The sequence below is a fragment of the Periophthalmus magnuspinnatus genome, chromosome 16 (assembly GCF_009829125.3).
Source record: "Periophthalmus magnuspinnatus isolate fPerMag1 chromosome 16, fPerMag1.2.pri, whole genome shotgun sequence".
Taxonomy (NCBI): Eukaryota; Metazoa; Chordata; class Actinopteri; order Gobiiformes; family Gobiidae; genus Periophthalmus; species Periophthalmus magnuspinnatus.
In genome coordinates, this window is record NC_047141.1 from 29,364,797 (window position 1) to 29,391,112 (window position 26,316).

The window sequence follows — 26,316 nt, forward strand, 5'->3', positions numbered from 1 at the left end:
GATCAGTTCTATTAGTGGCTAGACCCTAGATCAGGGGCGTCAAACACATTTTCACCGAGGGCCACATCAGCAAAATGGCTGTTCTCAAAGGGCCAGATGTAACATAAATGTAACTACTTTTTAAACTTATTAACTGTTTCTGTATTCATTACTTATGCAAGTTACAAATATTGTATGTGCATTTGCCTAGTTGTAAAAATATGGCTGTGTAATTGTGGATCTCCTGATAAAACAACATTTTAAGACCATCATACCTTTTAATTTACCCTGTTGAGGGCCACATAAAATGATGTGGAGGGCCACATTTAGCCCGCGGGCCTTGAGTTTGACACATATGCCCTAGAAGGTTCTATATTACAACAAAAAACTGCATGTTAACTACCATATTTTTCGGAGTATAATTCGCACTTTTTCACTAGTTTGGCGGGGGGTGCGACTTGGACTCAGTTGCGATTTACATGTGAAATATGTGTTTTTTTCTTCATTATTATGCATTTTTTTGGCTGGTGCGACTTATACTCCAGTGCGACTTGTACTCAAATATGATATGTTAATTTTAGCTGCCCCCCTCCATCTGTATTAAATATTACTGCCCTACTGTGATGTCATCTGAAACCGAGCAGTTTGAGAGTTTAACGTCATCACATTCAAGAATCTGAAAACCACCAACAAACTAAGATTATTATTTTATTATTATTACATTATGAAAGCTCACATTGTACATCCGTGTGCTTTTCTTCGTTGTATTTCTCGTACACATCTTGCAGTCAGTCCAGGAGGAACACAGCCTTTTGTCCTCCATCTGAGAGAACCACATTAACACATTTTACAATCTGAAAACACCCATCGTACGAAGCCAGGTTTCCATTTATACTTGTCCTCTGCCGCCTGTAAAGAGCAGCAGCGGCGGCGGGGAAAGCGGTCAAGGGTAACATGTGCGTACCATGTGACCGCCCCGTGGAGGGTACGAGGGGACGGGACGGTATAGGTTGTGCTCATGTTCTGGAGTTTAATGATGTCATAATTTCCAATGGGGGATCGGAGCAGATCTGAGTAAAGGTGGTGTTTAGATGCTGAAATACGCCCAGATCAGGAGCAACGACCAGCTTTACCTGTTAACCGGATTGTACTTTATTCGATTAAAGTTGAACTTGATCATTTTTATTGCGAACTAAACCCACAAACTCACTGTATGACAAAAACATCTGTATTTTTCATTATATTAATTGTAGTTGAGAGCCCATATTACACTATTTTCTATGTTTTAATGTTGTTTCCTCATTGCTTTTGCCTCATTCACACATGTTTAACGCACAAACCCTGAATATTTAGCTTCTTCTCTCAAACAGAAAACACTCTGTTCCACCTTGTGATGTCATGTGGTTATGCAGGAAGTGCTCCATAGTGTTTTAAATCTCCATACACCTTCACTAGAATCATTTGGATTCGGATCATTTCAGCTCTGGAATTGCCAATTTCAACTGAACTAAAGTTAAAACAGAGCTGCTAACTTGAAAACTACCACTTCATGACATCACAAGGTGGAACAGAGCATTTTGAGCTTTGGAGATGTAGACAGACGAATAATAAAAAGTTACTAAAACGTGTGAATGCATCAAAACACAACTCTAGGTCTGTTTTTGATGAGATAACATGGCTTAAACCTCACGAGAGTCAACGTAGTAACATAGTAACATAGGACCTTTAAATATTATTAATCAATATAAAACCCAGCAGTTGATTTCCCGGTGTGCTCTTAAGAGATTCTGGAAAGGTAAATTCTCAACAGGATAACTGCATAATTCGATCTTGCTCTATTATAACCAAAATCTGCATTTGAACTCCATTCATTTCATCTGCCCTCCGTCTGTATTAAATATTATCGTCCCGTAGAACGCCGTGAATGTGAATCCCGCCGTCGTGCCGCTCTGCAGTTTGCACGGGGCTAATGGCTGACGGGCTGTGCAGGGCTGTGCAGTGATAAACATGATTCATCATTACATCCATTCATACAGCACATTGTACAGTCACACTCCCCACTGGACAAATGTAATTGGATTCTCCATAAATACGACTCTCAACATCGCTCCACTTTGGGACTGCAGAGTGTGGACGTGTGGTAACTGCGGTATCAGCTAATGCACTACACTGTGGAAACGGACACAACTGAATCGGTGGGATATAGGTCAAGGTTTTGCATTGGACACATTGTTAAATTATGAATCTTAATCTACTGAATATATAAGTTATCTTTCAAATAAAAACTGCACATCAAACTGACCGTAGGCGACAATTTTATGAGTTTTTAAAAGGCAATTTTTTTGGTCCGATCTTAACTTTGTGCCAGTTTTTCATTTTATTTCATTTCATGTTCAGCGCTGGATAAATTTTGTTACTTAAGTAGAACTACAGACAAAAGTTACTGAGGAAAAGCAAAAGTATCACATGAAAAAATGTACTTTGAGACCAAGAAGTAGAAGTATTAATTAAAGTGTTAACAGTAGCAATACAAATCAATGTCTTAATTTATTCAAAGCTCATGAATTTTGTGGATTTATTTAGTTTTGCTCAAAGTTGAAGCTTAAACTCGAAAACTTTAGTACTTTATTTCCACGAACATGGTGAAATCAGATGAAAAGTACTTTTTACTTTTCAGTCCTGTTAAAAAATGTAGTTCTGCTCTCAAATTTTAAAGGATACTTTTTACTTTCACTTTCAAGTAGAAGTATTTAAGTACCTGTTTAAAAATCTACTTTAAGAGCAAAAAGTTAAAGTATTTCACACAAGTGTTGTTCATTTGCTTAATGTGTAAATGTGGTGATATTGATTAAAATGACTTATTTTGCTCATGAATCACTTTTTAAAATATTTCTTATGAATTTTGTGTATTTTTGTTTTGCTCAAAGCCAAAGCTTGAACTCGAAAATTTTTATCAGAATGTTTCCACAAACATGGCAAAAATAACCCCTCAAATCAGATGAAAAGTACTTTTTACTTCAGTCCTGTTCAAAAATGTAGTGCAGTAGAAAATACAGATACTGCTCTCAAATGTAGTGAAGTAAAAGTAAAAGTACTTACACCTAAAAATTCTACTTAAATACAGTACTTTACTACTTTTACTTCATTTCGGTCCACCGCTGGTTCTGTTTTAGTCCTTGTTTTGATTTCAACAGTTAGACCAGTTAATAAATCTTACTTTACCAATATTAAACCACTGTCAAATTGTCTAAAAGTGTATAACCCACATCTCCTCCCTGGCATTTAATTCTAGCTCGACAGGATATGTTGCTATTTCATTGTTTTATTGTTTTTTGTGTCGTATTGTCTGTATATCTGTTTGTTGACACATTGGGCAGTTTAAGTTGTATTTTAAATGTGCTATATACATAAAATGGACTTGAATTGAATTATAATGACCGCACCTAAAATTTGTCGTATCCTCAAAATACCGTACACCACGAATCTATAAAAAAAAAACCACCATGTTGTTAGTGTTTCATTGTTAGAAATAGTTGTAACAGAATACTGAATATCGCATTTTTCATGGCCCATCCCTGCTCCACGTCCATATATTTGTATTTTACTGTGAATGCATCCTCGCCTCGCTGTATAAATGAATGTATTTCTTTGTGTTCCAGGACCTGAAAAGCCGACACACGTTTAAAATCCACACATACTCCAGTCCCACGTTCTGTGACCACTGCGGCTCTCTGCTCTACGGGCTCATTCACCAGGGCATGAAGTGCTCCAGTAAGTCCCACGCCTCACTACCTCTGTGAAGGGGCGCAGCTATTACACGAACAAGAAGTACTGACAGATTAGAGGTGAAAACGATATTTATATAGCGAGTTTGTGAGGTGATCCCAAACAAAAAATAATTAAATTTGTTTGTTTTGCTTTGCCAAGAATGTTTCATAGTGAGACAAGGCGAGTTTATTTGTATAGTACAGTCATACACAAAGTAATTCAAAGAGGATTACGGAATAAGAAAGACATTAAAGTCACAATACGAACACATTAAAACATCAATAATTATCATAAAATTAACATTAAAAATTAACATTAAAAATTAACATTATTCTGCATTAAAAACTGCAGAATAAAACCCTTTCAGTCACAGCAGATAAACGGAACAGTTTGAGTCTGGATTTATACATTGTCAAAGTCGAGGTCTGTCTCACATCTTCAGGAAGAATGTTCCAGGTTTTAGCTGCAGAAAACTGAAATGCTGATTCCATATGTTTTGTCCTGGTTTAGTCCTGGTTTAGTCCTGGTTTAGTCCTGGTTTAGTCCTGGTTTAGTCCTGGTTTAGTCCTGGTTTAGTCCTGGTTTAGTCCTGGTTTAGTCCTGGTTTAGTCCTGGTTTAGTCCTGGTTTAGTCCTGGTTTAGTCCTGGTTTAGTCCTGGTTTAGTCCTGGTTTAGTCCTGGTTTAGCGCTGGTTTAGTGCTGGTTTATACTTGATTTAGTCCCAGTTTAGTCCTGATTTAGTTCAATTCAATTCATTTATTTTTGTAACGCCCAAAATCACAACAACAGTTGTCTCGAAGGGCGTTCATGTTTTGGTTGATGGGGGAAACCGGAGTACCCGGAGGAAACCCATCCAGACACGGGGAGAAACATGAAAAACTCCACACAGAAAGGCCTGGTGACCCGGGGATCGAACCAACCTTCTTGCTGTGAGACATGAGTGATGCCACTCAGTCACCGTGCCGCCAACACACAAAAAACAAAACAACAGGAAAAATCAGACACAACAGGAAAAATCAGACAACATAAGAAATCGGCCAGGCGAGGGGGAGGAAGACCAGACGAGGAGGAGGAGAGCCAGGCAAGTTCTGACTTCGTCCCGGTTTAGTCCAGGTTTATTCCCGGTTTATTCCCGGTTCAGTCCTGGTTCAGTCCTGGTTCAGTCCTGGTTTAGTCCAGGTTTAGTCCTGGTTCTTTGGTGCTGGTCCATGAAGAGACTTGTTCACACAGAGCTGCTTTAAAGTCTCTGAGCCACAGGAGCCAGAGACCTGAGCCACAGGACACATGTGTGAAGTACTTCCTGGTTCTAGACCTGAGCACAGGACACATGTGTGAAAAACTTCCTGGTTCTAGACCTGAGCACAGGACACATGTGTGAAAAACTTCCTGGTTCTAGACCTGAGCACAGGACACATGTGTGAAGTACTTCCTGGTTCTAGACCTGAGCACAGGACACGTGTGTGAAGTACTTCCTGGTTCTAGACCTGAGCACAGGACACATGTGTGAAAAACTTCCTGGTTCTAGACCTGAGCACAGGACACATGTGTGAAGTACTTCCTGGTTCTAGGGCATTAAATGTAGCTTTTTCCGTCGATACAAGCTCATTATGCCACAAGATTAAATTAAATCAGATTTGTAGAGAGTTAATCCCCATTTACAGTATGTTTGAGCAATAAAAATGTATTCGAGATTCTTTTGTCATTGTCTAGAACATCAAACTCTGCAAAGTTCTGACATAAAGTGCAACACAAAAGGTGCAAGCCCCTCATCCAATAACCCCATAAAAACCCCAGTGTAAACATTAGCACGATAATGACATCAGGGCAGCTCATGTGTAATAAACAGAAACAGCATCACTGACTAACTGCAGAATGGATATGTTTAATACTGCACTGTGGAACATTCCAGGCAAAGCAATAACATCTCCAGGGAGACGAGTGGGTAACGGATAGAGAAGTTACACAGTTTGCCTTTAAACAACTGAGGATTTTCACTTTGGAGTTGGTTTTACTTCACTCCTCTGATGCTAAAAACAGGACAAATCCACTTATATAATTACACCAATAATAATAATTCCTTTGATAATTTGAAAGTGGTCGAGAGCCGCTCCAAACAAAAGGAATTCATTACATTATTTCTTGATACTTTACTAATCTTGAGCTGTTTGGGAATCATCCAGTGAACAGCCCACAATGAAAACTAACCAGTGCTTTGAGAAACATGGAGATAATGAAGCGTCTTGACTCTGGCTGCAGCTACACTGTTTTTCTGTCAGAAGCCAACAGCCTTTGATGAATAATTCTAACTGATTTTTGTGTTGTGTTTGCAGCTGTGATGTGATCTGGTTTTGACCTGGTTTGGGTCAGTCCAGGTTTTGTCCTTGTTTAGTGCTGTTTCAGATTTGGCGTAGTCTTAATTCGGCCGTAGACTGAACTACCGAAAGTTTGGTCCTGGTTTTGTTTTGGTAAATTTAGCGCTGCTCCATCTGGAAATGCTTTAAATCAAGGAATATGGTTGAATTCATATTTTCCAGGCTTATTAGATATAGTTTAGATGCTGTGTCAATTTACATGGCCAGTCAAACTCCGACAACTAAAGTAATCTGTGTGTTTACCTGCAAATCTGGTCAACAAAAACATCTGGAGTAAATTACTGTATTTTCCGGAGTATAAATCGCACTGAAGTATAAGTCACACAAGCCAAAAAATGTATAATAATGAAGAAAAAACATATATTTCTCATATAAATCTGAGTATAAGTCGCACCCCTGGCCAAACTATGAAAAAAAGTGCAACTTATACTCTGGAAAATACGGTAATAAATTTGTTGTATTTGGAAGTTCAAATTTTAAAATACCCGCTGTGATCTTTAACATTTTCTCTTTTATTTTTGTCTTATTTTGTTAGTTTGAACCCTGCACAATCAGAACGTACCGTAATCAGACTACTCAGATCTAACTGGCCACGCTTACATGCAAACTCAGAATCAGATTATTATTAGATTTTTGGAGTTTTTTAATGTTTTCCTGTTTCTTTTGCTATGGGACCTTGCTGGATAATGGAGGGATTACAGAGACAAGTTTGAAAATGATTAATGATGACACATAAACAGCCAAATCTGATGCGAGTAATCCGATTTCTCTCTGATCATGGTTGCTCAGATTACATAGATTTGCATTTTGATTTTGACCATCTTAAAGCTCCAGAAACCAAATAATGATCAGATCTTTGGTGTGTATGTTTGCATATACAGTATATTGTGCGTTGATCTGGTTGAATACACATTTTAAACCCGCATTAAAGGGCTCATATTACTGTTTTCGGATCTATAACTTCATGACATCATAAAGGTGGAACGGAGCATTTTGAGCTTTGGCGAAGAGTTCCTCAAACATGTGAATGAAACAAAACACAATTCCAGGTCTGTTTTTGATGCGATAACAGCATCATAACAAGACTTACAGCTTAAATAGTCAGTTTTGCGTAATATAGGATTTTTAAATCTTTCCTTGCTGAACTAAATCTAAATATTTGCTTTTTTATTTTTGAGGTTGTGACATGAACGTGCACCGGCGCTGTGAGACCAGTGTTCCCAGTCTGTGCGGACAGGACCACACGGAGAAGAGAGGGAGGATCCACCTGACCATCCGCGGAGAGAAGGAGGACGTCTACGTCACAGGTGAGACACGAGGAGGCTCATATATATTTGTATACATAGCGTCTTAAGTTAAATTACAATATTAGACTGGTTAAAGTAATAGGTTGTGTTCATTCTGAGGTTATGGTTAAAATCTCTGTCCTCATCAAACCAAAATTGGGACAAGTTTAACATCAGAATTTGAGAAAGTGAACTGTAAACCTTAAGATTAATACGGCGAGTTTGTGGAGTACATATAACGATAAGGTTTGGGGATCGTAAGTTTTTATATTTCTTTCGGATCTCCCATAGAATTATATAGGCCCCTGCTCTCCATCTGAAGTTACGACATCGTCAAATTCTGTAAAAGATGAGACTTTTTGCAGATGTATTTTCGATGTTCATATTTTTCCAAAGAAGAAAAGGGTTCTTGGGTTCTCCAGGGTTAAAACAGAGACACCAACATGGTAGGTGCTAGATTAACATGTCCCTCAGTCGTCCAGGTCTGATGAAATTTTGTAAAACGTTGGTCTTTTTGCAGATGTATTTTCACGTCTTGCATTGGTGGCGTGGCCTGGATTTTTAAGTGTAGAGTCAGTTTACGCTTAAATGTCCCATGATGGTGAAAGTCTCGTGGTTGATCTTGGTCTTTTATTTATTTCTTTTCAGCGGTGGATAGTGATTGCATGGGTTTATCGTGTTGTGATGTCTTTTCTCTTTTCATTTTTGGTTGGAGGAGCTATGAGGGCGCACACTTAACATGTTAATCTAGAGCAAAAGACAAAATTTTAACCTGTAAACTGGACAAATCGCCTTTTCTGGTCAGATTGCTGGTGGACACTGCCTTATAAATTATCCATCACAACACCATAAACCCACACAATCACTATCCACCACTGAATAGCAATAAATAAAAGACCAAGAACAACCACAAGACTTTCACCATCATGGGACATTTAAGCGTAAACTGACTCTACACTTAAAAATCCAGGCCACGCCATCAATGCAAGACGTGAAACTACATCTGCAAAAAGACCAACGTTTTACAAAATTTGATCAGACCTGGACGACTGAGGCATTACACAGACATGTTAATCTAGAGCCTACCACGTTTGCGTCGCTGTTTTAACCCTGGAGAACCCAAAAACACTTCTCTTATTTTGGAAAATTATGAACATTGCATTAAATTACTGCTGTAAGTTGAAATATCCACTTTTTCAATTTTAACCCTTTATTCTCTAATTTAGGATCACGGCCAAATTTTGACCTTAAAGTATATAATTTATCTAAAAAGAATATAAACCGTATTTCTAGACATTCTGCAAGCTATTACTAAAAAGATTAACAAAAAAAACAACACAATTTTAGAAGACGATTTAATTTGAGAAGATGATTTTGTTTGGGTAGTTTTCCAGCTCAACAAAATAACACGTGGGCAGCCATCTTGTCACTACCACTGTGGCTCATTTTAGTTAAAAATTCATCCACTAGGTGTCTCTATGCAGGGGTCAAAAGTGGCACTCTGGGCTTTTGAAGTTACAGTTGACTTTTTTTTTTTTGTTTGTTTGTTCATTTTGGGTAGCAGCAATTAACTGCAGCCAAATTTGACCCCCGGTTCTCCAGGGTTATTTAATAACTTTAAATGTGATTAGCGATTGTAGTGATTTATAAAACCTAATATAGACACTTTGTGGTTGCCATTTGAACCATTTAAGTTGACTGAAGGTTGAAAATTGACCAAAAACCTATCGCTATGGGGGTGTATAGCTATAGTTCCCCTTCCTGACGACGCCCCTGCGCTGGAGTCTTTATTAAGTCACTCCCCTCTTATTAATACACTACTCAAATTACTCATAAATACTGCGTCATAATTATTCTGTTATATCTGTTATATCTAATCCAATCATCTCACGACCAGCTCACTGCCCCGTGCCCCCCATTTTGGGCACCAACCCCTGCTCTAGTAAATGAGACACTGTAACTCACTTTTGTACAACAATAAAATTACGTTCTTATGATATAGAAATAATGCCAAGGACGTTCAGGCGGTGGCGCTACACAATCAGTTTATGTTTGTGTGTGAGAGGCTGTGCCCAAAACAAAGCCGTGGTTACAGAGGTAATGAAGGGTTTGTCTGTGCTGTCGTTTCTAATCACATCCTCGCTCTTCTCAGTGAGGGAGGCTCGTAACCTGATGCCCATGGACCCTAATGGCCTGTCAGACCCCTACGTTAAACTCAAATTGATTCCGGACCCAAAGAGCCACAGCAAACAGAAGACCAAGACCATCCGCTCCACTCTCAATCCCGTCTGGAATGAGAGCTTCACCTTGTGAGTTTGAATGAACTTGAACTCAAAAGTTATAGCCTCATGCGCCGCGAAAAGAGATGTTAGCTTAAGTCTATATTTAAGCCGTGTCCTGATTGCTTGATTGGGTCTATTCATGGGTTTCAGCTACTTGTTTTATGCAACGTTTTGAGGACTTTTTCCTGATTAAAAAGATGTAGTTACTTGTTTTAACCCATGTATACTCTGGTTTCAATATGCGCATATACCGTATTTTCCTGAGTATAAGTCACACCAGCCAAAAAAGCATAATAATGAAGAAAAAAACAAAAAACGTATTTTCCTGAGTATAAGTCGCACTGAAGTATAAGTCACACCAGCCAAAAAAAAGTATAATAATGAAGAAAAAAACATAAACCGTATTTTCCCGAGTATAAGTTGCACTGGAGTATAATTCGCACCAGCCAAAAAATGCATAATAATGAAGAAAAAAAAAACATATACTGTATTTTCTTGAGTATAAGTCGCACTGAAGTATAAGTCGCACCAGCCAAAAAAATGCTTAATAATGAAGAAAAAAACATATGCCGTATTTTCCCGAGTATAAGTCGCACTGGCATATAAATCGCATCTGAGTATAAGTCGCACCCCCAGCCAAACTATAAAAAAAAGTGTGATTTATAGTCCGGAAAATACAGTCTTTTGTTTCAATCTACATTTTTTTACTACAATTTTGCTCCTATTTAGAAAGAAAACAACATAAATCTAAACTATAATCACAATCCCTCAAAACTAACATCTAAATATTTAAAAAATCCACATTTAAAAATGCAGTAACTTTCTGGCCACACATCACCTACATGATTCTACGGAAATAGAAATTTAAAATGATACTTTGCTAAATAGATAAATGCTGTGCCGTACTGTGGAATATTATAGCCAAAAGAACATCATTTCCACAGAATAAATACGAGTCAGGTTTCTGGTGAGCATAGACTGTATATATAAATGGACATAGCTAACCTGCTAGCCGCCGTGTTCCAAATAAGAAGTGATCATGGGCGCACTTCAGGCTCCATCGACTCTGGCTCCAATTCACTTTATATTGAAAAATCGTCCCTCTCTTTGTAACTGCTGCAGTGCAACTCGTCATTTTGGCTTTAAAACATTCGTATTAACCCACGCTACATGATCCTGGGTTTTTTATTTCACTATTGTATCTGTAAATCAAGATATGAGCATCAATATCAGACGAATCAGATGTTTTCTTTCCCTGTAGTTGCACCTGCTAACGTTAGCAACAGGTTTGATTGACAGCGTTACTAATCCAGCAGTCCAAATTAACTGAACAAACTGCTAGCCTCGATTAGCTTCATTTTCCTGGAGCCAAACGCTGTCCACTCACAGAAAGGGCGCATGTTTTTGTTGCACAGTTCTTCACAAATTGCCGTTTTATTGGTCTAAAAGTCTGTTTTATATTTACCAAGGGTGCCATGCGAGCGAACCAAGTAATCATTTGAAAGACATAAAAAACGATTTCTGCGGTAAACTTCACCATTACTCTCAACTTCTCAGGATAAGCTCATATTGACTAGTTCGTCATTGTGTATTTTCTAACTGAAAACAATTTTCTCCATGACAGTCTCTTTCCTCCTTTGGGATGTTGAGTTTGTATTTCCACTTTGCTCCAGCTCAGTGCGCGGACACCAGTGGGACCGCCGCCTGTCAGTGGAGGTATGGGACTGGGACCGCACTTCCCGTAATGACTTCATGGGGGCGCTGTCGTTTGGAGTGAGTGAGATTTTCAGACGGCCCATTTGCGGCTGGTTCAAACTTTTGGCCCAGGATGAAGGAGAGTACTACAACATCCCCGTGCCCGACCCAGATCTCCAGGTAAGAAGTGCATCATCAAACCCACGGGGAAAGTGGGCGGGGTTTGCACGGCTTTGGGGTTTGGTTCTGTCCATTTTTTTCTTGTTTCCTCGTCTCTTTTGGGGATAACTTTATTTAGATGGGAGGGCATCTAAGGCACAGGGATATAGGAAGATGGGAAGGTATCTGACACAAAGGTTTTATGTTCCTGCTATGTTTTGGAAGAGATCTGGTGTTGTCCTAGTTTAGGAGACTTGGTTTAGTTCTAGTTTAGTCCTGTTTTGGGCCTTGTGTAGTCCTGGTTTAGTTCTGGTTTAGTCCTGATGTAGTAGACCTTGTTTAGACCTGGTTTAGTTTTATCTTAGTCTCATTTTAAACAAGATATACTACCAGCCTTTTCGTTTAAAGATCCTATATTACGTAAAAATGACTCTTGTGAAGTTGTTCTAATGTTGTTACCTCCTCAAAAACAGACCTGGAGTTGTGTTTTGTTTCATTCACACATGTTTAACTGATCATTTATCATTAGTCTGTCTCTATCTCCAAAGCTCAAAACGCTCTGTTCCACCTTGTGATGTCATGAAGTTGCAGTTTTCAAGTTAACATCCATCCATCCATCCATCCATCCATTTTCTTCCGCTTATCCGGAGCCGGGTCGCGGGGGCAGCAGTCTAAGCAGGGACTCCCAGACTTCCCTCACCCCGGACACGTCCTCCAGCTCCTCCGGTGGGACCCCAAGGCGTTCCCAGGCCAGCCGAGAGACATAGTCCCTCCAGCGTGTCCTGGGTCTTCCCCGGGGCCTCCTCCCGGTGGGACATGCCCAGAACACCTCCCTAGGGAGGCGTCCAGGAGGTATCCTGAGCAGATGCCCGAGCCACCTCAGCTGGTTCCTCTCAACGTGTAGGAGCAGCGGCTCTACTCCGAGCTCCTCCCGTGTGACCGAGCTCCTCACCCTATCCCTAAGGGTGCGCCCGGCCACTCTGCGGAGGAAGCCCATTTCAGCCGCTTGTATCCGCGATCTTGTCCTTTCGGTCATTACCCAAAGCTCATGACCATAGGTGAGGGTAGGAACGTAGATTGACCGGTAAATCGAGAGCTTCGCCTTCCGGCTCAGCTCCTTCTTTACCACAACGGACCGATACAGCGACCGCATCACTGCAGACGCTGCACCGATCCGCCTGTCAATCTCCCGCTCCATCCTTCCCTCACTCGTGAACAAGACCCCGAGATACTTGAACTCCTCCACTTGGGGCAGAGACTCACCACCCACCCGGAGAGAGCAAACCACCTTTTTCCAGTCGAGAACCATGGCCTCGGATTTGGAGGAGCTGATTCTCATCCCAGCCACTTCACACTCGGCTGCAAACCGCCCCAGTGCCTGCTGCAGGTCCTGGCTCGAAGAAGCCATCAGGACAACATCATCTGCAAACAGCAGAGATGAAATCCTGTGGTTCCCAAACCAGACCCCCTCCAGCCCCTGGCTGCGCCTAGAAATTCTGTCCATAAATATAATGAACAGAACCGGTGACAAAGGGCAGCCCTGGCTGTTAACATCTACGTTTTACCTTTTGTTCAGGAGGGATGGGACGATATTCAAATTTTGACTTACTATTATCGTGACCAAAATAAACGCGATTAACAATAGTGTCACGATTATTATTAAACCAGTGGAGTATAACGTCCTCATGTGTGGACACCAGGACTTTGTAGAGGGAAAAAAATGTACTGTGCCCTAAAAAACCCAAAATGTGTTGTCATAGGTTCAGATTAATTCATGGTTGTTGTAAAACCATGCACCGCTGCTAGCAAGTGGTGCTATCAGCTGTGCAAAATGCTGTTCAGCTAGTGCTAACCTAGCGATAGCAAAGTCAACACAAACACGGACCATTATTCATACAAATCCAAACTAACACAAACTACATTCAATAGTTTATTTCTCATCGTGTGTTACTTACGTTGGATATTTACAGCTCAAGTTTGTCAAACGATGCAGATGTTTGTGTTGTAAATGCTCGTGTAAGTTGTTCGTGTTTGTCCTCGGAGATGTATTTTTTTTTCGTCAGGCTCTGCAGATCGGTGTTGGTCTTGTTTTTCAAATCCGTAATAATTCCACACATCAGACTTCACCTTCTTGAGTGGAGGATATAAATGTGTGGCATCACTGGGATCCAGATCCACTGCCCACTGGCCATGACGATGTCTGACGGAGATGAAGAACTATCCCCAATTGATAACAGGCACAGAAGCAAACAAGTGTCATTACTGTGTTAGAGTGCCCTCTTGTGGACAAACACCAGAACTAACATCTAAACATTGTATTGAAACTGGCAACATGAGGCAGTCTGGTCCCGTAAAGGCGATTATAATCACGCACGCTGTTTGTGATAAGGAAACGACATTATAACAGATCAGAAAATAGCGTAATACAGACTCTTTAAGGCCCAGGTTACCCGTGTTTTACAGATTTTCCCGATTTAGCCCTGCTTTAGTCCGGGATTTGTGTTGGTTCAATAGTAAATACATTTTACTACTGACTTTTACGAGACTTTTATGGGGGATACAAACAATGGGAGTAGTTTAGCGATATCTGTGTAATTAATTCTTATGATGAGCTCTCTCGACTGTGACGATATTACAACTATTATTCACTAGTAATGGAGAAGCCTTATCGTCACCTTAAGTGCTTATAGAATCCCAGTGATGTAAGTTAAGTCCATCCAAAGCGTGAGCCGCGTTTTACCTTCTGTAAACTCACCAAATGCATCCTCCATTTTGATTCTCGGTCCTTCATATGGAAATCGCTGCGGGGGGGGGGGGATACGGCCACACCTGGACCACCATTCCTCCGTGCTAATCACCATTTATCCTCAGCTTTGGCGTTACTTTTTAGGGATATAATTATCAACTTATAATAAACAACATCTGTCACCGCTCGCTATGGGTCACGGTTTTCAACTGTTCCTCTGCTTACGATTCACTTAAAAAAAAGAGAAAAAACTACCAGAGATTTATGCTGCGGCTGTTAGCTAAATAATGAGATAATAAATAATGTCCTGGCTCTAGCTTTAGTGCAGCCGCGCTCACACTGCACGGCAAAAAGAAATATGCCCCAGTGAAACGGCCTGTATTCCGAATATTAATCTTGGTTTCAGTAGTTTTGAATGAAGATGGATTTGGTTAAAGGGTTTAGATCAGTGGCTCTTAAAGTTTTCAAACCCAGTGCTGCTTCGGTGAATATTTAGCTTTGCAAGTGCAACCGAGACGAGGACAGGTACAACTCAGAGCTAAAACAGGTCGAAAACGGTCTAAATGACAACTAATCTGTAAGAAAACACCAAAGTTTACTGCAGTTCCAAGTCGTACATAAAGTTGCGTCTTATTAAAATGATAAAGTTTGGCTCTAATGCGGCGTGTGACTAATCTGACCTGTTCTATTATGATGAGTTGTACCAAGATGTTTACTGTTCTCTGCTTCTTTCCAACTAAATTATCTAAAAGATGAGTGACTCTAACTAAACTTTTGAGTTTTACACTTTAAAAAATTCAGATGAAGAAACAGCTGTGGTGGAAGAAGTGCTCGGTTTTGTTATTTAAGTAAAAGTACAGATACCGGAGCAAAAAATAGTTAAGTAAAAGTTAAAAAGATGAACAAAAAAAAAAGAAAAAAATCTACATGAGTAAAAGTATTAAAGTACTTGTTTAAAAAAAAAGAATATAATAATTTTTTTTTACTGTTTTTTTCTTTGTCTCCTGTGCATGTTTCTATATACCTGTTTTGTTTTGTACTGTACTGTTTCTTTTTTATATATAAATAAAATGAAATTATAAAAAAAAAGAATATAATAAATAATAAACCCTCTGCCTTTTCAGCAGGTCTCAAACAATAATAAAAAAATTACTTATTACTTACTTTTCAGTCCAGTTTTCAAATGTAGTGGAGTAGAAAGTACAGATACTGCTCTCAAATGTAGTGAAGTAAAAGTAAAAAGCTTCCACGGTAAAATGTACTTAAGTAAAGTACAGATACCTACTTTTTTTTTTTACTTAAGTACAATACTTTACTACTTACTTTTTACTTTTACGTTCTACCTCTGAGACTGGTCTATTAAACCAAGTCAAACAGAAATAAAAAGGAGCAAAAAACAAAAGATCTGGACCAGTGTTTCTCAAACTGTGGTACGTCTTCTACCATTGGCACATTTACACTCTATTTTATTTAAAAATGTCATTAATGATTTGGGTCTAGTTTCTATTTTAAAGCCAGTGTTTAGTGAGACTCCACCTGGTGGTACTCGACGTGAACAGAGCCACTGATCAAGTCCTGCTGAGTGAATAAAACCAACACAAGTGAAATATTCTCATCTTCTGTGTTATATCTGCTCATGTAACCAATCACACATCTTTTATCAATCAGTTTTTTGTCATGTTTTATTGTATTTGTATGTTTTTATCTGATTTTGTCTTGTTCAGTGTCCTTGGGTGTTTTGAAAGGCGCTTATAAATAAAATGCATTATTATTATTATTATTATTATTATTATTATTATTATTATTATTATTATTATTATTATGTATTCTGCAGTGTCTGGCTCTTTACTCAGTGTATGCTTCTGTTTCAGGAACCTCAGCCAGATGCCCTGTCGCCCTTACCCCCCATCGCACCTGTCTCCCTGTCAGAGAGCACCCCGGGGCCCCTGTCTCCCTCCTCCATCGCCCTGCACCCCTGTGTCCCGGTGCACTGTCCCAGCCCAGGCAAACACAAGGTCACCATCCACGACTTCAACTTCCTCATGGTGCTGGGCAAAGGCAGCTTCGGGAAGGTACTAAAAGAGTGTGTTTACTGTGTACTATCGAGACAATGGAGCTTTAAATAAAAAGTATATCAGTTAGAATTGATGATATGTATGTACTGTAGTGTTTGGATGTAAGGAAACACGACAAGTTTATTCAGGTTGTTTATTTTTTGAACACAAGGGTCACTTTTGGCCGTAACCCACGTCAAAACTAGAGCAAAAAAACAACAAGAATGGAGTCAAAGCTGAACTAAACACAAATATCAGATCATTACAGTGTATTTAGGACATTTTAAATTGCAATATTGATATAAATGACTTCTGGTATAAAACTGCAGTGCGGCTGAAGTAGTCGGCCTGACAAAACATGACGTAAAGTGTATTTATGACTATTTTTTAAAGCTTAAACATTCACGCTAACCCTTTGTTCATCTATGTGTGAGTAGGACTTTAAAAGCAGTAGTAGTACTTGTAGGATGAGGGAGCAGTTTTCAACCCACCCCAAGCTCTGATCATTGTTTTATTTATGTTTCTTGTCCTTTGCTTTGTACCAGGTTTATCATTTTCTTGTCTGTTTCTTTGTCTCCTTTGCATGTTTCTATCTCTTGCCAAGTCCTGTTATGTTTTGTAAATAAATAAAATAATTCCTGGACACCCTGCACTTAAATTCAGGCTTTGGCTTAAACAAAAAAACGTTCTTTACCACTGCTTTTTAAACTTTCATTATAACTAAATGACTCATTTTCTCTGGCAGCGTTAACCTTAAACCTCAGACCATCTTAAATGATATAAATGACTCGTTCTTCCCCTGAGAACATGAGTTGGATGAGTTAATTGTGCCTCTTTACAAACAGTGCGCTGCTCAGTATTTGGAGAGGTACTTCATGCTGCGACAACAGGGATTATTGGCCACTTTAAATAACTTTCTCTATTGATATCCCTGACCTTCAAATGGCATTTTATGCACGAGCGGCCGGGCACCACCAGACATTTTATTTGCTTTGATAAATCCTCCCTCCTGCTAACCCGCCTTTTGTGGCTCTTTTTCTGCCAAGTGAATCAGGGACACTTTACACTGTACGACTCTGTAACTACATGAGCTTAAAGGACGTTCACAGAGACAATTAGAACATGTATTTTGGACATATTTCGTTGGTATTTCTGTCTGGTTCCAGTTTATATAAATGGACATAGCTAACCTGCTAGTTTTGCAAATAGGAAGTGATCATGGACTCGCTTCCGGCTCCATTAACTTCATTTCAGTTTCTATTGAGAAGCTTTCACCTTTCTGTCTGTAACTGCTGCCGTCAGACTCGTCATTTTGGTCTTAAAACGTCCTTAGAGACAGGGTGAGGAGCTCAGAGTAAAGCCGCAACTCCTCCACGTCGAGAGGAGCAGCTGAGGTGGCTCGGGTGTCTGTTCCGGACGCCTCCCTGGGGAGATGTTCCGGGCGTGTCCCACGGGGAGGAGGCCCCAGCGAGGACAAGCTTGAGGGACTGTATCTCTCTGCTGGCCTGGGAACACCTTGGGGTCTCACCGGAGGAGCTGGAGGACGTGTCTGGGGTGAGGGAAGTCTGGGAGTCCCTGCTTAGACTGCTGCCCCCGCGACCCAGCCTCGGATAAGAGGAAGAAAATGGATGGATAACAGACAAATCAGACACCTTTTTTCCCAGAGGTCCCTCTCGTACAGATTTGATTGACAGCTTTGATAAGTGCCCAATCCCTGCTCAGTCAGTGGTGTGGGCAGGAAGGGGCGTGGCCTTCAGCAGTCTCGCTCTGGACTGGCTCTTTTGTTGCTATGATACTCGCGGTCAGAATTGCAAATATGGAACTTGACTCAGAATTGGTCCCTAGTGTCACATTCACTCAGTCCACTTCTTTATAGTCTGTGATTTGAATTCATTTTTCATGTTTTAATTAAAATGATCTGTCCTCAGAGTTAGATCATCTTTTTATTTGTGTCGTAAAGACTGACGAACAGTTCAGCAGAGTTTATTTGCAGATACAGGAATGTGAATGAAGGCAGACAGAGCAGAGAGTCGGTGTCGTAGGAAGTCATCTTGGAGAAGGTTGTGGGTCGCAGGGTCAGAGGCTGAGGTGTTCGTACCGGTCGTGGAGAGCTGGGTCGGAGGTGGAGGTGCAGAGTGGATATGCGGACGAATAAACTGGAACGTAACATGAAGGACGATCTGTGGCTAAAACACAGAAGGGAGGGGCAAAAACGGCACAAAACACACAAAAAACACACATCATGACAATTTGACACATACGTTTTGACTGATATTTGCATTTTTCTATTTGTAATTTTGTTTAAATGTATTAAACTGAGTCAAAAACATCTGGGAAAAGTGTAAAGCCTCGATCAATGAACCAAACACATTTTTAGCGATTAGATTTGAGCGCTCTGATGCAGCAGCAGCACTTTTAAACCTGTCATGTTAACACATTTTGAAGTTTGATATATCATTGAAGTAAATATAGATGATAAATGTTAATATTGAAACTGACACAATAACCCAAGAGCAGATTTAAACCACAAAAACTATTCTAAATGTACAATATTGTTAAATAACCATGAGCTGCAATAAATAAACAGCAGAATGAAACACTTTAGCACTGAGTTTGCATCTGTAATTAGGCAGAGAAGTTATTAATTCAAACTTTTACGGCTTAAATCTAAATATAGCCAAGAAAATAACCAAAAATTTCCCGGTAGTGCAAAGAGAAAGTCCACCTGATAAATACTGACCTTAAAATGTAGTTCCAGCTTCATATACTGAATGATAAGTGGATAAACGACCATGACAGATCATTAGCTAGATTTTCTTTGTGGATGCTAACACATGGAGGTATACAAGCTCCTTCAGGTAGTTATGATTCACCTGTGAGTGTTTTACTATTTGTTTTCTCCACCCAGACGACCCTCACGTGACTCACCTCCATCCACAGGTCCCTAAATATAAACAAACTATGTTAAAAACCTCCTAGGTCCACCGTTTCCTGCTCACTGTTTCAGTCTAACGCTACAGAAGTCTGAAGACAAACTCAAACCCTTTTCCTAACCTTAACCATCACAGACTTGTCCCTAATCTTAACCAAACACAGGTCCTACGGCAACACGTTCATGGACAAACTGCATAAATGTCCTTGTATTTACTCCATTGTAGGGTACATATTAACATTTACACAGTTAAACATGTGTTTTGCTTGAGACAACATGTTTTAAACTGCTAATTTCCCTATGCAAACAGAGCAGAGACAAAACAAAGTGCATTTTTGAGGAAACTTTAGAAATGTATTGGGGAATAATTATACAATCTTTGAAGTGCTAATATAATTGCTTTTAAACTTTTTCACATTTAATAACGAACTAAGCTACCACCAAGAGTTAAAACGTGTAATTAAACTGCATATGAAGTGTAAACTAATGAAAAAATAGGGACATGTGGGTGGAGGTGCATCCTTTTGGAGATCTGTAGCCAGACTTAAGACTTTTTGCTGCTTAAAACAACAATTTTGTGAAGTCCTGCGAGGAAACTGCCCTTGTGATTTTTGGCTATACAAAAATACATTGAGTTAAACAGTATCGTTATTCCTCTCCTGTTCAACCCTTATGTCCTCTTGGGTCATTTTACTCCACTTTTTGTTCTCTTTATCTTTTTAAAAATCAATTTGGAAGTTTGTTTTTGCCATTATTACCAGTTTACTGTGTTTTGGATCTACTCTGCATTTCATTTATGTATCACCCACAGCGTTCCAGTCAAATGAAGCTAATCCAGGCTAGCAGTTATAGCGGCTAATCTGGAGCCAAGTCCATATTTGAGGGATCATAGAGTGTCATAGCAACTAAAGAGCCAATCAGGAGCGAGACTGTTAAGGGTAATGCTCTTTCCCTCCTAGTTTAGCAGGGAGACGACGCTTAGCAACGCTGTCAATCAAACCTGTTGCTAACGCTAGCGGGAGCAACCTCTGGGAAAGAAGGCGCCTGATTTGTCTGTTATTAATGTTCATATCTTGATTTACAGACACAATAGTGAAATAAAAAACAACAGGATCATGCAGAGCGGGTTAATACAAACGTTTAAACACCAAAATGAAATAGTAGCAGTTACAGAGAGAGAGACAACACATTTTCAATAGAAAGTGAATTGAAACCAGTTGAGTTGATGGAGCCGAAAGCGCGCCCGTGCTCACTTTGTATTCATAACGCGGTGGCTAGCAGGTTAGCTATGGAGATTTACATTGCCTGACCAAAAAAAGGCGCTACCAAAAAATGAAGGTCACACACTCTAATATTTGGTTGTGGCTTTGTTTCCATTTCACTTCTGCAACGTCACAAGATTTATTTCCATCCAGTGTCGCTTTAATTTCTCACCAAGATGTTGCATTGATGATGGTGGAATCTGACGCTGCACAAAGCTTCTCCATCACATCCCAAAGATTCTCAATGGGGTTTAGGTCTGGACTCTGTGGTGGACAATCCATGTGTGAAAATGATGTCTCATGCTCCTGATCCACTCTGTCACAATTTGAGCTCGATGAATCCTGGCATTGTCATCTTGGAATACGCCCGTGTCATCAGGGAAGAAAAAATCCATTGATGGAATAACCTGGTCATTCAGTATATTCAGGTGACCTCATTCTGCTGAACCTAGACCGGACCAACTGCAGCAACCACAACTTATTTACTTAGTTAAATCCAGGTGGCGACTTTTTTTTTGGCCAGGCAGTCTAGTAATTTTGTAGCATCAAAAATGAGGAAATGTTTTAATAACTTGGATGTTTATAAAGTTTCAGAAAGAGATTTTAAATAACATCTGTCTTATGTCATTATTTACCTCATACTGTAGCTGATTTGACCTGAGCTTTACAAGAAAGTAGTAAGTCAAATGTTTTTTAAAAATCAAACGCATATTTCTGTGCTATTTTGATTTTGTCATGGCTCTGCACAGTGTAAATAACAATTAACAACTATTCAGTTAGTTGGTAGCTTGTTCATTTGTTTGTTAATTGTTTTAATAGTTGTGATTAATCCAATATTCAGACTGTTGCTGAACCTAGACCGGACCAACTGCGGCAACCCCAACTTATTTGCTTAGTTAGATCCAGGTGGAGATTTTTTTTTTTGCTCGTATGACGACAGCTCTGAGTTTTTTTGGCCCTCTCCTTCTTATTCCCCTGCACTGTTTCATAACTGTCAAAGATATTCCACAGAGGACAGGAGAAATAGACTGACTCTCCTTACATAAGATCAGAGGAAAAAAAAAAAGGAGAGACGAACCCTGCGGCTCCAGAAAACCATCTGAACACGGATTACTGTTGAGAGCAAAAATGGCCAAAATGAAATGGCTTTGACAAGATGGGAAAAGACGTTAAAGTAGTATTATTAGGCCCGTGTGTAAGTGAGCTTTGTAATGTTGTGGAATTAATCCTAAAAAGCCAGCAGTATCAAAGGACTTCAGTGAGTGTCATCTTATCAATACCCTGAGTTAATTCAACAAAATAACCCTATTCTAAGCGAAAATTAGATTCTCCTATCTCCCCGAACCAGTGGCCATTACACAGGGCTTGCAGCACGGGCAGATAAATAGTGGAACAGAACAAGGTCTAAGTTTCATTTGAACTACACAAAAACAGCACGTGAACGCCAAGCCGCGAAGTGATGGCCCCATTAAGTTTCAAAGTGATGCGTTCACAGACACTTTTACCGCCGAGCAATGGAGGAGCGAAACATTCAAAAGCAAAGTGAAAGTGGTTTGACTTTAAAGCAGAATTTCGACATTTTGAACTCTGCCTGACCTTAAGCGAAAAGAAAAAATACTTGTTTGGTGTTGTACTGTGTTAAAATGTGAAACGTAGAAGTTGTTGTTACCGCAATGAGCTCATAAACACTTTTCGCAGCTTTCAGAGAGTTTGGCAGAGACGCTAAACAACAACTAGCATGCTAATGTGTACTTATTGTCATGATGCAGGTAGTGAACTGGACTCACGTGCAACGCAAAGAACACAGTCAAACTCCTTGTCTCGGTGAATACAACAGAGCCAGTGTGTTTCTCTAGATCTGGGATGTCCAAACTACGGCCCAGGGGCCAAATGCAGCCCTCAGACCAATTTTTCTTGGCCTTCATGCGTTCTCCAAAACTGTCCCGATTGAATGAAGTATTTTTTTCTACAAACTGAAGTGATTCTACACCTATGACCTGAATAACAGACCTAAAAATAATCTTGCAAGTCTTATTAAAGGTAAAATGTCTGTCAGACCTGTGTTAAATGCACCGGTTGACTTGCTGTACCAACCTTCTGCTTCAAATATGTTTCAGTATGCGGCTCTCAGTGAAAAAAGTTTGGATACTCTAGCTCTAGATCAGGGGCGTCAAACACATTTTCAACGAGGGCCACATCAGCAAAATGGCTGCCGTCAAAGGGCCAGATAAAATAAATGTAATTACTTTTTTAAATTGTTAATTAAATGATTCTGTATTCATTACTTCTTCAAGCTATAAATTTTACAGATGCATTTGCAAAGTTGTAAAAAATATAGCTGTGTAACTGCGTGTCTCCTGATAAAATGACATTTTAAGACCATCATACCTTTTAATTTACCCTGTCGAGGGACACTTGTGCATTAGATGGAACAAATTAAAAAAACAAATGACAATACAGCAACACAAACTGAACAGAAGGAGAATGTATAAACAACGCCCCCTGATTAGTAAATGAATGGCATTTGTGGGAAAACAGGGAGGGAGGAGGAAAACGACGGACCGGAACAGTCTGGGAAACGGAGCTGGACTGGGAATAAACAAGAAAACAGGCAGAACTGTGACACTTCCTGATTATCAAACAGCAAAACGCTTCCAAGTTAGACGTATTTTGACCTCAAGAGCTGCGTATGCGATATATCTGTACTGGGGCAGGACACGTTTTGCTAAAATGGGAGAAAATGGCCGACATGCCCTTTACACCGCCTGGTAAGTCAGTGGCATTTTGGTTTGGCATTTGCAGCTTTGTACCAGATGCCCTTCCAGCTTACTCTTAAATAGTGCGGGTCATGTGTGTGAATTTTCCATAGTGGCCTGAACCTGTTACGTTTTGGTTACGCAGCTCAAATTCTCCTAAACTTTGCTTTTGCGTCTCATATTTTAAAAACGCACTTCATCTGAACAACATTGAGTCGTAATAGAACTGCCTGGAGCTGTTTTCTCTCACCTTAAATGAGTTTTCGTGTACGTCCAAATCTAATTAACTCTTGGCTTTGTATTTCCGTGTGCTTGTACTGATTTGTTCTTGTGCCGCTCACAAAACGTTCTATTCTGTTTTACAAACAAACCAATGCATCAGTAAATACAAGTGACTGCGAGAAATCAGTCTATGCAGTAATTAAAGGTGCGTTCGTGTTTCTCGTTGGGCGTCCACCACCAGCGCCTGCCTGTTTCCCGGAGTTTTTCGCAGAATGGCATTGAAATTTGAAGGAATTATGGAAAGAAAAGCCCCGAGTATGAAGCTACGTAGAGCTACAAGGTTTCAGTTTCACGTCAAAAGTAAAAAAACAACCCTCAATTAGAACTGAAGTGGGTTTTCTTTGATATCTCCTCGTGCGAGTTTTGTGAAATATTGTAAAGATTGGGGGAAATCGGCGCAATATTATCTTTCCTCCGTGTTGATTTTGCGTTTCAGGTCAGTGTCCGGTCAGAGAAACCCTCGATGAACTTCGTTTGGCTGAAGCTGGACGCTATCGTGACCTCAAACTCCCTTAGCCGACTTCTTTATACATGCAAACGAAACAGAGAACGTCCTTGATTAGCTTTAGTGTCGGCGACAACGACAATAGTTGATTATTTTTCGCATTGTTGCGCACGTCCCAGTGGAAATGACTACAGTAGCAGCGACTTTGCTCCATTACAGGTCAGGTCTGCGGAGAGGCGGCCCCACTCACGTACGTCTCCGTAGACCGGTGAGGTTCATTTGGTTTTCTGATGATTTATTCCAACAGATTCTTTTTTTCAGACCTCCAGAGCAGTTCGTAAACACCGTACTGGAAAAGTTACACAGTGAACATCGGAAAAGAGGAATAAAATGAAGGAGTGAAGAAGCGAAATGTCTTCAGTCCTCCAACGTTTTGTCCAGTTAACATATTTTCTTTTTCTTTTGCGATGGATCAGATCTGGACCACCAGATACGCAGTGAACCTTTAAACAAACCACACCTTTTAGATCATACGCCCTCGTGTCTTTGCTCGTGTTCGTCCGTAGGTGCTGCTGGCGGAGGAGAGGGGCAGCGAGCGCTTGTTTGCGGTGAAGGTTCTGAAGAAGGACGTTCTGCTCCAGGATGAGGACACGGAGAGCGCCATGGTGGAGCGGAGGGTCCTGGGTCTGTCCTCACGGCCACACTTCCTCACTGCCCTGTACTGCGCCTTCCAGACAGAGGTGGGTGCTCGGGACGGGGGGCTGATTGTACGGGATTGAATTTGATCATTTGTGGGAGATTTACTGTTTTTGAATGAAAGATCTGAACATTGAACCTTATCATTATGTGTTAGGGATCACGTCTTTGGAGCTGGAGTTACTGAGTTGAAGTTGTCGAGTTGGAGTTACTGAGTTAGAGTTAGTGAGCTGGAGTTAGTGAGCTGGAGTTAGCGAGTTGGAGTTACTTAGTTGGAGTTAGTGAGGTGGAGTTAGTGAGTTGGAGTTACTTAGTTGGAGTTAGTGAGTTGGAGTTAGTGAGTTGGAGTTACTTAGTTGGAGTTAGTGAGGTGGAGTTAGTGAGTTGGAGTTACTTAGTTGGAGTTAGTGAGGTGGAGTTAGTGAGTTGGAGTTACTTAGTTGGAGTTAGTGAGGTGGAGTTAGTGAGTTGGAGTTACTTAGTTGGAGTTACTTAGTTGGAGATAGTGAGTTGGGGTTACTTCGTTGGAGTTAGTGAGGTGGAGTTACTGAGTTGGAGTTAGTGAGGCGGAGTTACTGAGTTGGAGATAGTGAGGCGGAGTTACTTAGTTGGAATTACTTAGTTGGAGATAGTGAGTTTGAGTTACTTAGTTGGAGATAGTGAGTTTGAGTTACTTAGTTGGAGATAGTGAGGTGGAGTTAGTGAGTTGGGGTTACTTAGTTGGAGATAGTGAGGCGGAGTTACTTAGTTGGAGATAGTGAGGCGGGGTTACTTAGTTGGGGTTACTTAGTTGGAGTTAGTGAGTTGGAGTTACTTAGTTGGAGTTAGTGAGTTGGGGATAGTGAGGTGGAGTTACTGAGGCTATGGTGAGTTAATAGTTTCACTTGTTTTTATTTAAACTGACAGAAAAGAAATTGAACTTTGTGCCAATTTTTGTTTAACGCGGACCGGCCCAACAATGGGCAGCATGCTAACTAGCGCACTGTGTCTTGAACCTAACAGTTACTTTTATTAAAATCAGAAAACATAAAATAAACAGTCTATTAAAATTCAACTCAATCAAAAGAAATTCTGCTCAATTATTTTTAAATGTAGAATACTTCAGTTTGTGGAGTGTTTTAATATTTATTATGTCTCAAAATTAGCATTAGCGTTAGCATTGAGACATTAACATCTCTCTTTCTAAACACAGAAGTATCCGCCGGTGAAATATTAATTTTATATGTGTAGTTTTTCAGTGACATCCACCTGCAGCTCCCTGTCCTCCGGCTCATCTTCAAATATTCATTTTAGTGTGACTCTGCAAAAACCTCAAAGAGATAAAATTGGACAGGAGTAGTGATGCTAACAGTGAGGTTGTTGGGCGCCGTTGTGAACCCAAATCGATTACTTTTTGGATTGCCCAATAGTAAAACATAAATTTTACTAAAAAAGTTCACTCACAATTATTGCATTAACCGAACTTTTCTTTCCAAATGTGCACTCTGAGTCTGAACACAATCCTATTAAAAAAGTAATGGAAAATCATAATTACGTTCTATGTTAGAAAAAAAAACTAATTAGATATTCTTCCAAAATTGTTCAGCTCTGCCAAAAAGTTTG

At 40.0% G+C, this 26,316-nt stretch overlaps 1 protein-coding gene across 1 annotated transcript in view; it reads left to right on the forward strand.

Annotated features, from left to right (window-relative positions):
- Positions 1-26,316, forward strand: part of prkcg (protein kinase C, gamma) — an 80,420-nt gene that overhangs the window by 17,389 nt on the left and 36,715 nt on the right. The window contains exons 4-9 of the mRNA XM_033980869.2: positions 3,639-3,750; positions 7,298-7,426; positions 9,558-9,714; positions 11,361-11,562; positions 16,159-16,359; positions 24,585-24,758. Coding sequence (XP_033836760.1) covers positions 3,639-3,750; positions 7,298-7,426; positions 9,558-9,714; positions 11,361-11,562; positions 16,159-16,359; positions 24,585-24,758 — 975 coding nt within the window. The remainder of the gene's footprint in view (positions 1-3,638; positions 3,751-7,297; positions 7,427-9,557; positions 9,715-11,360; positions 11,563-16,158; positions 16,360-24,584; positions 24,759-26,316) is intronic.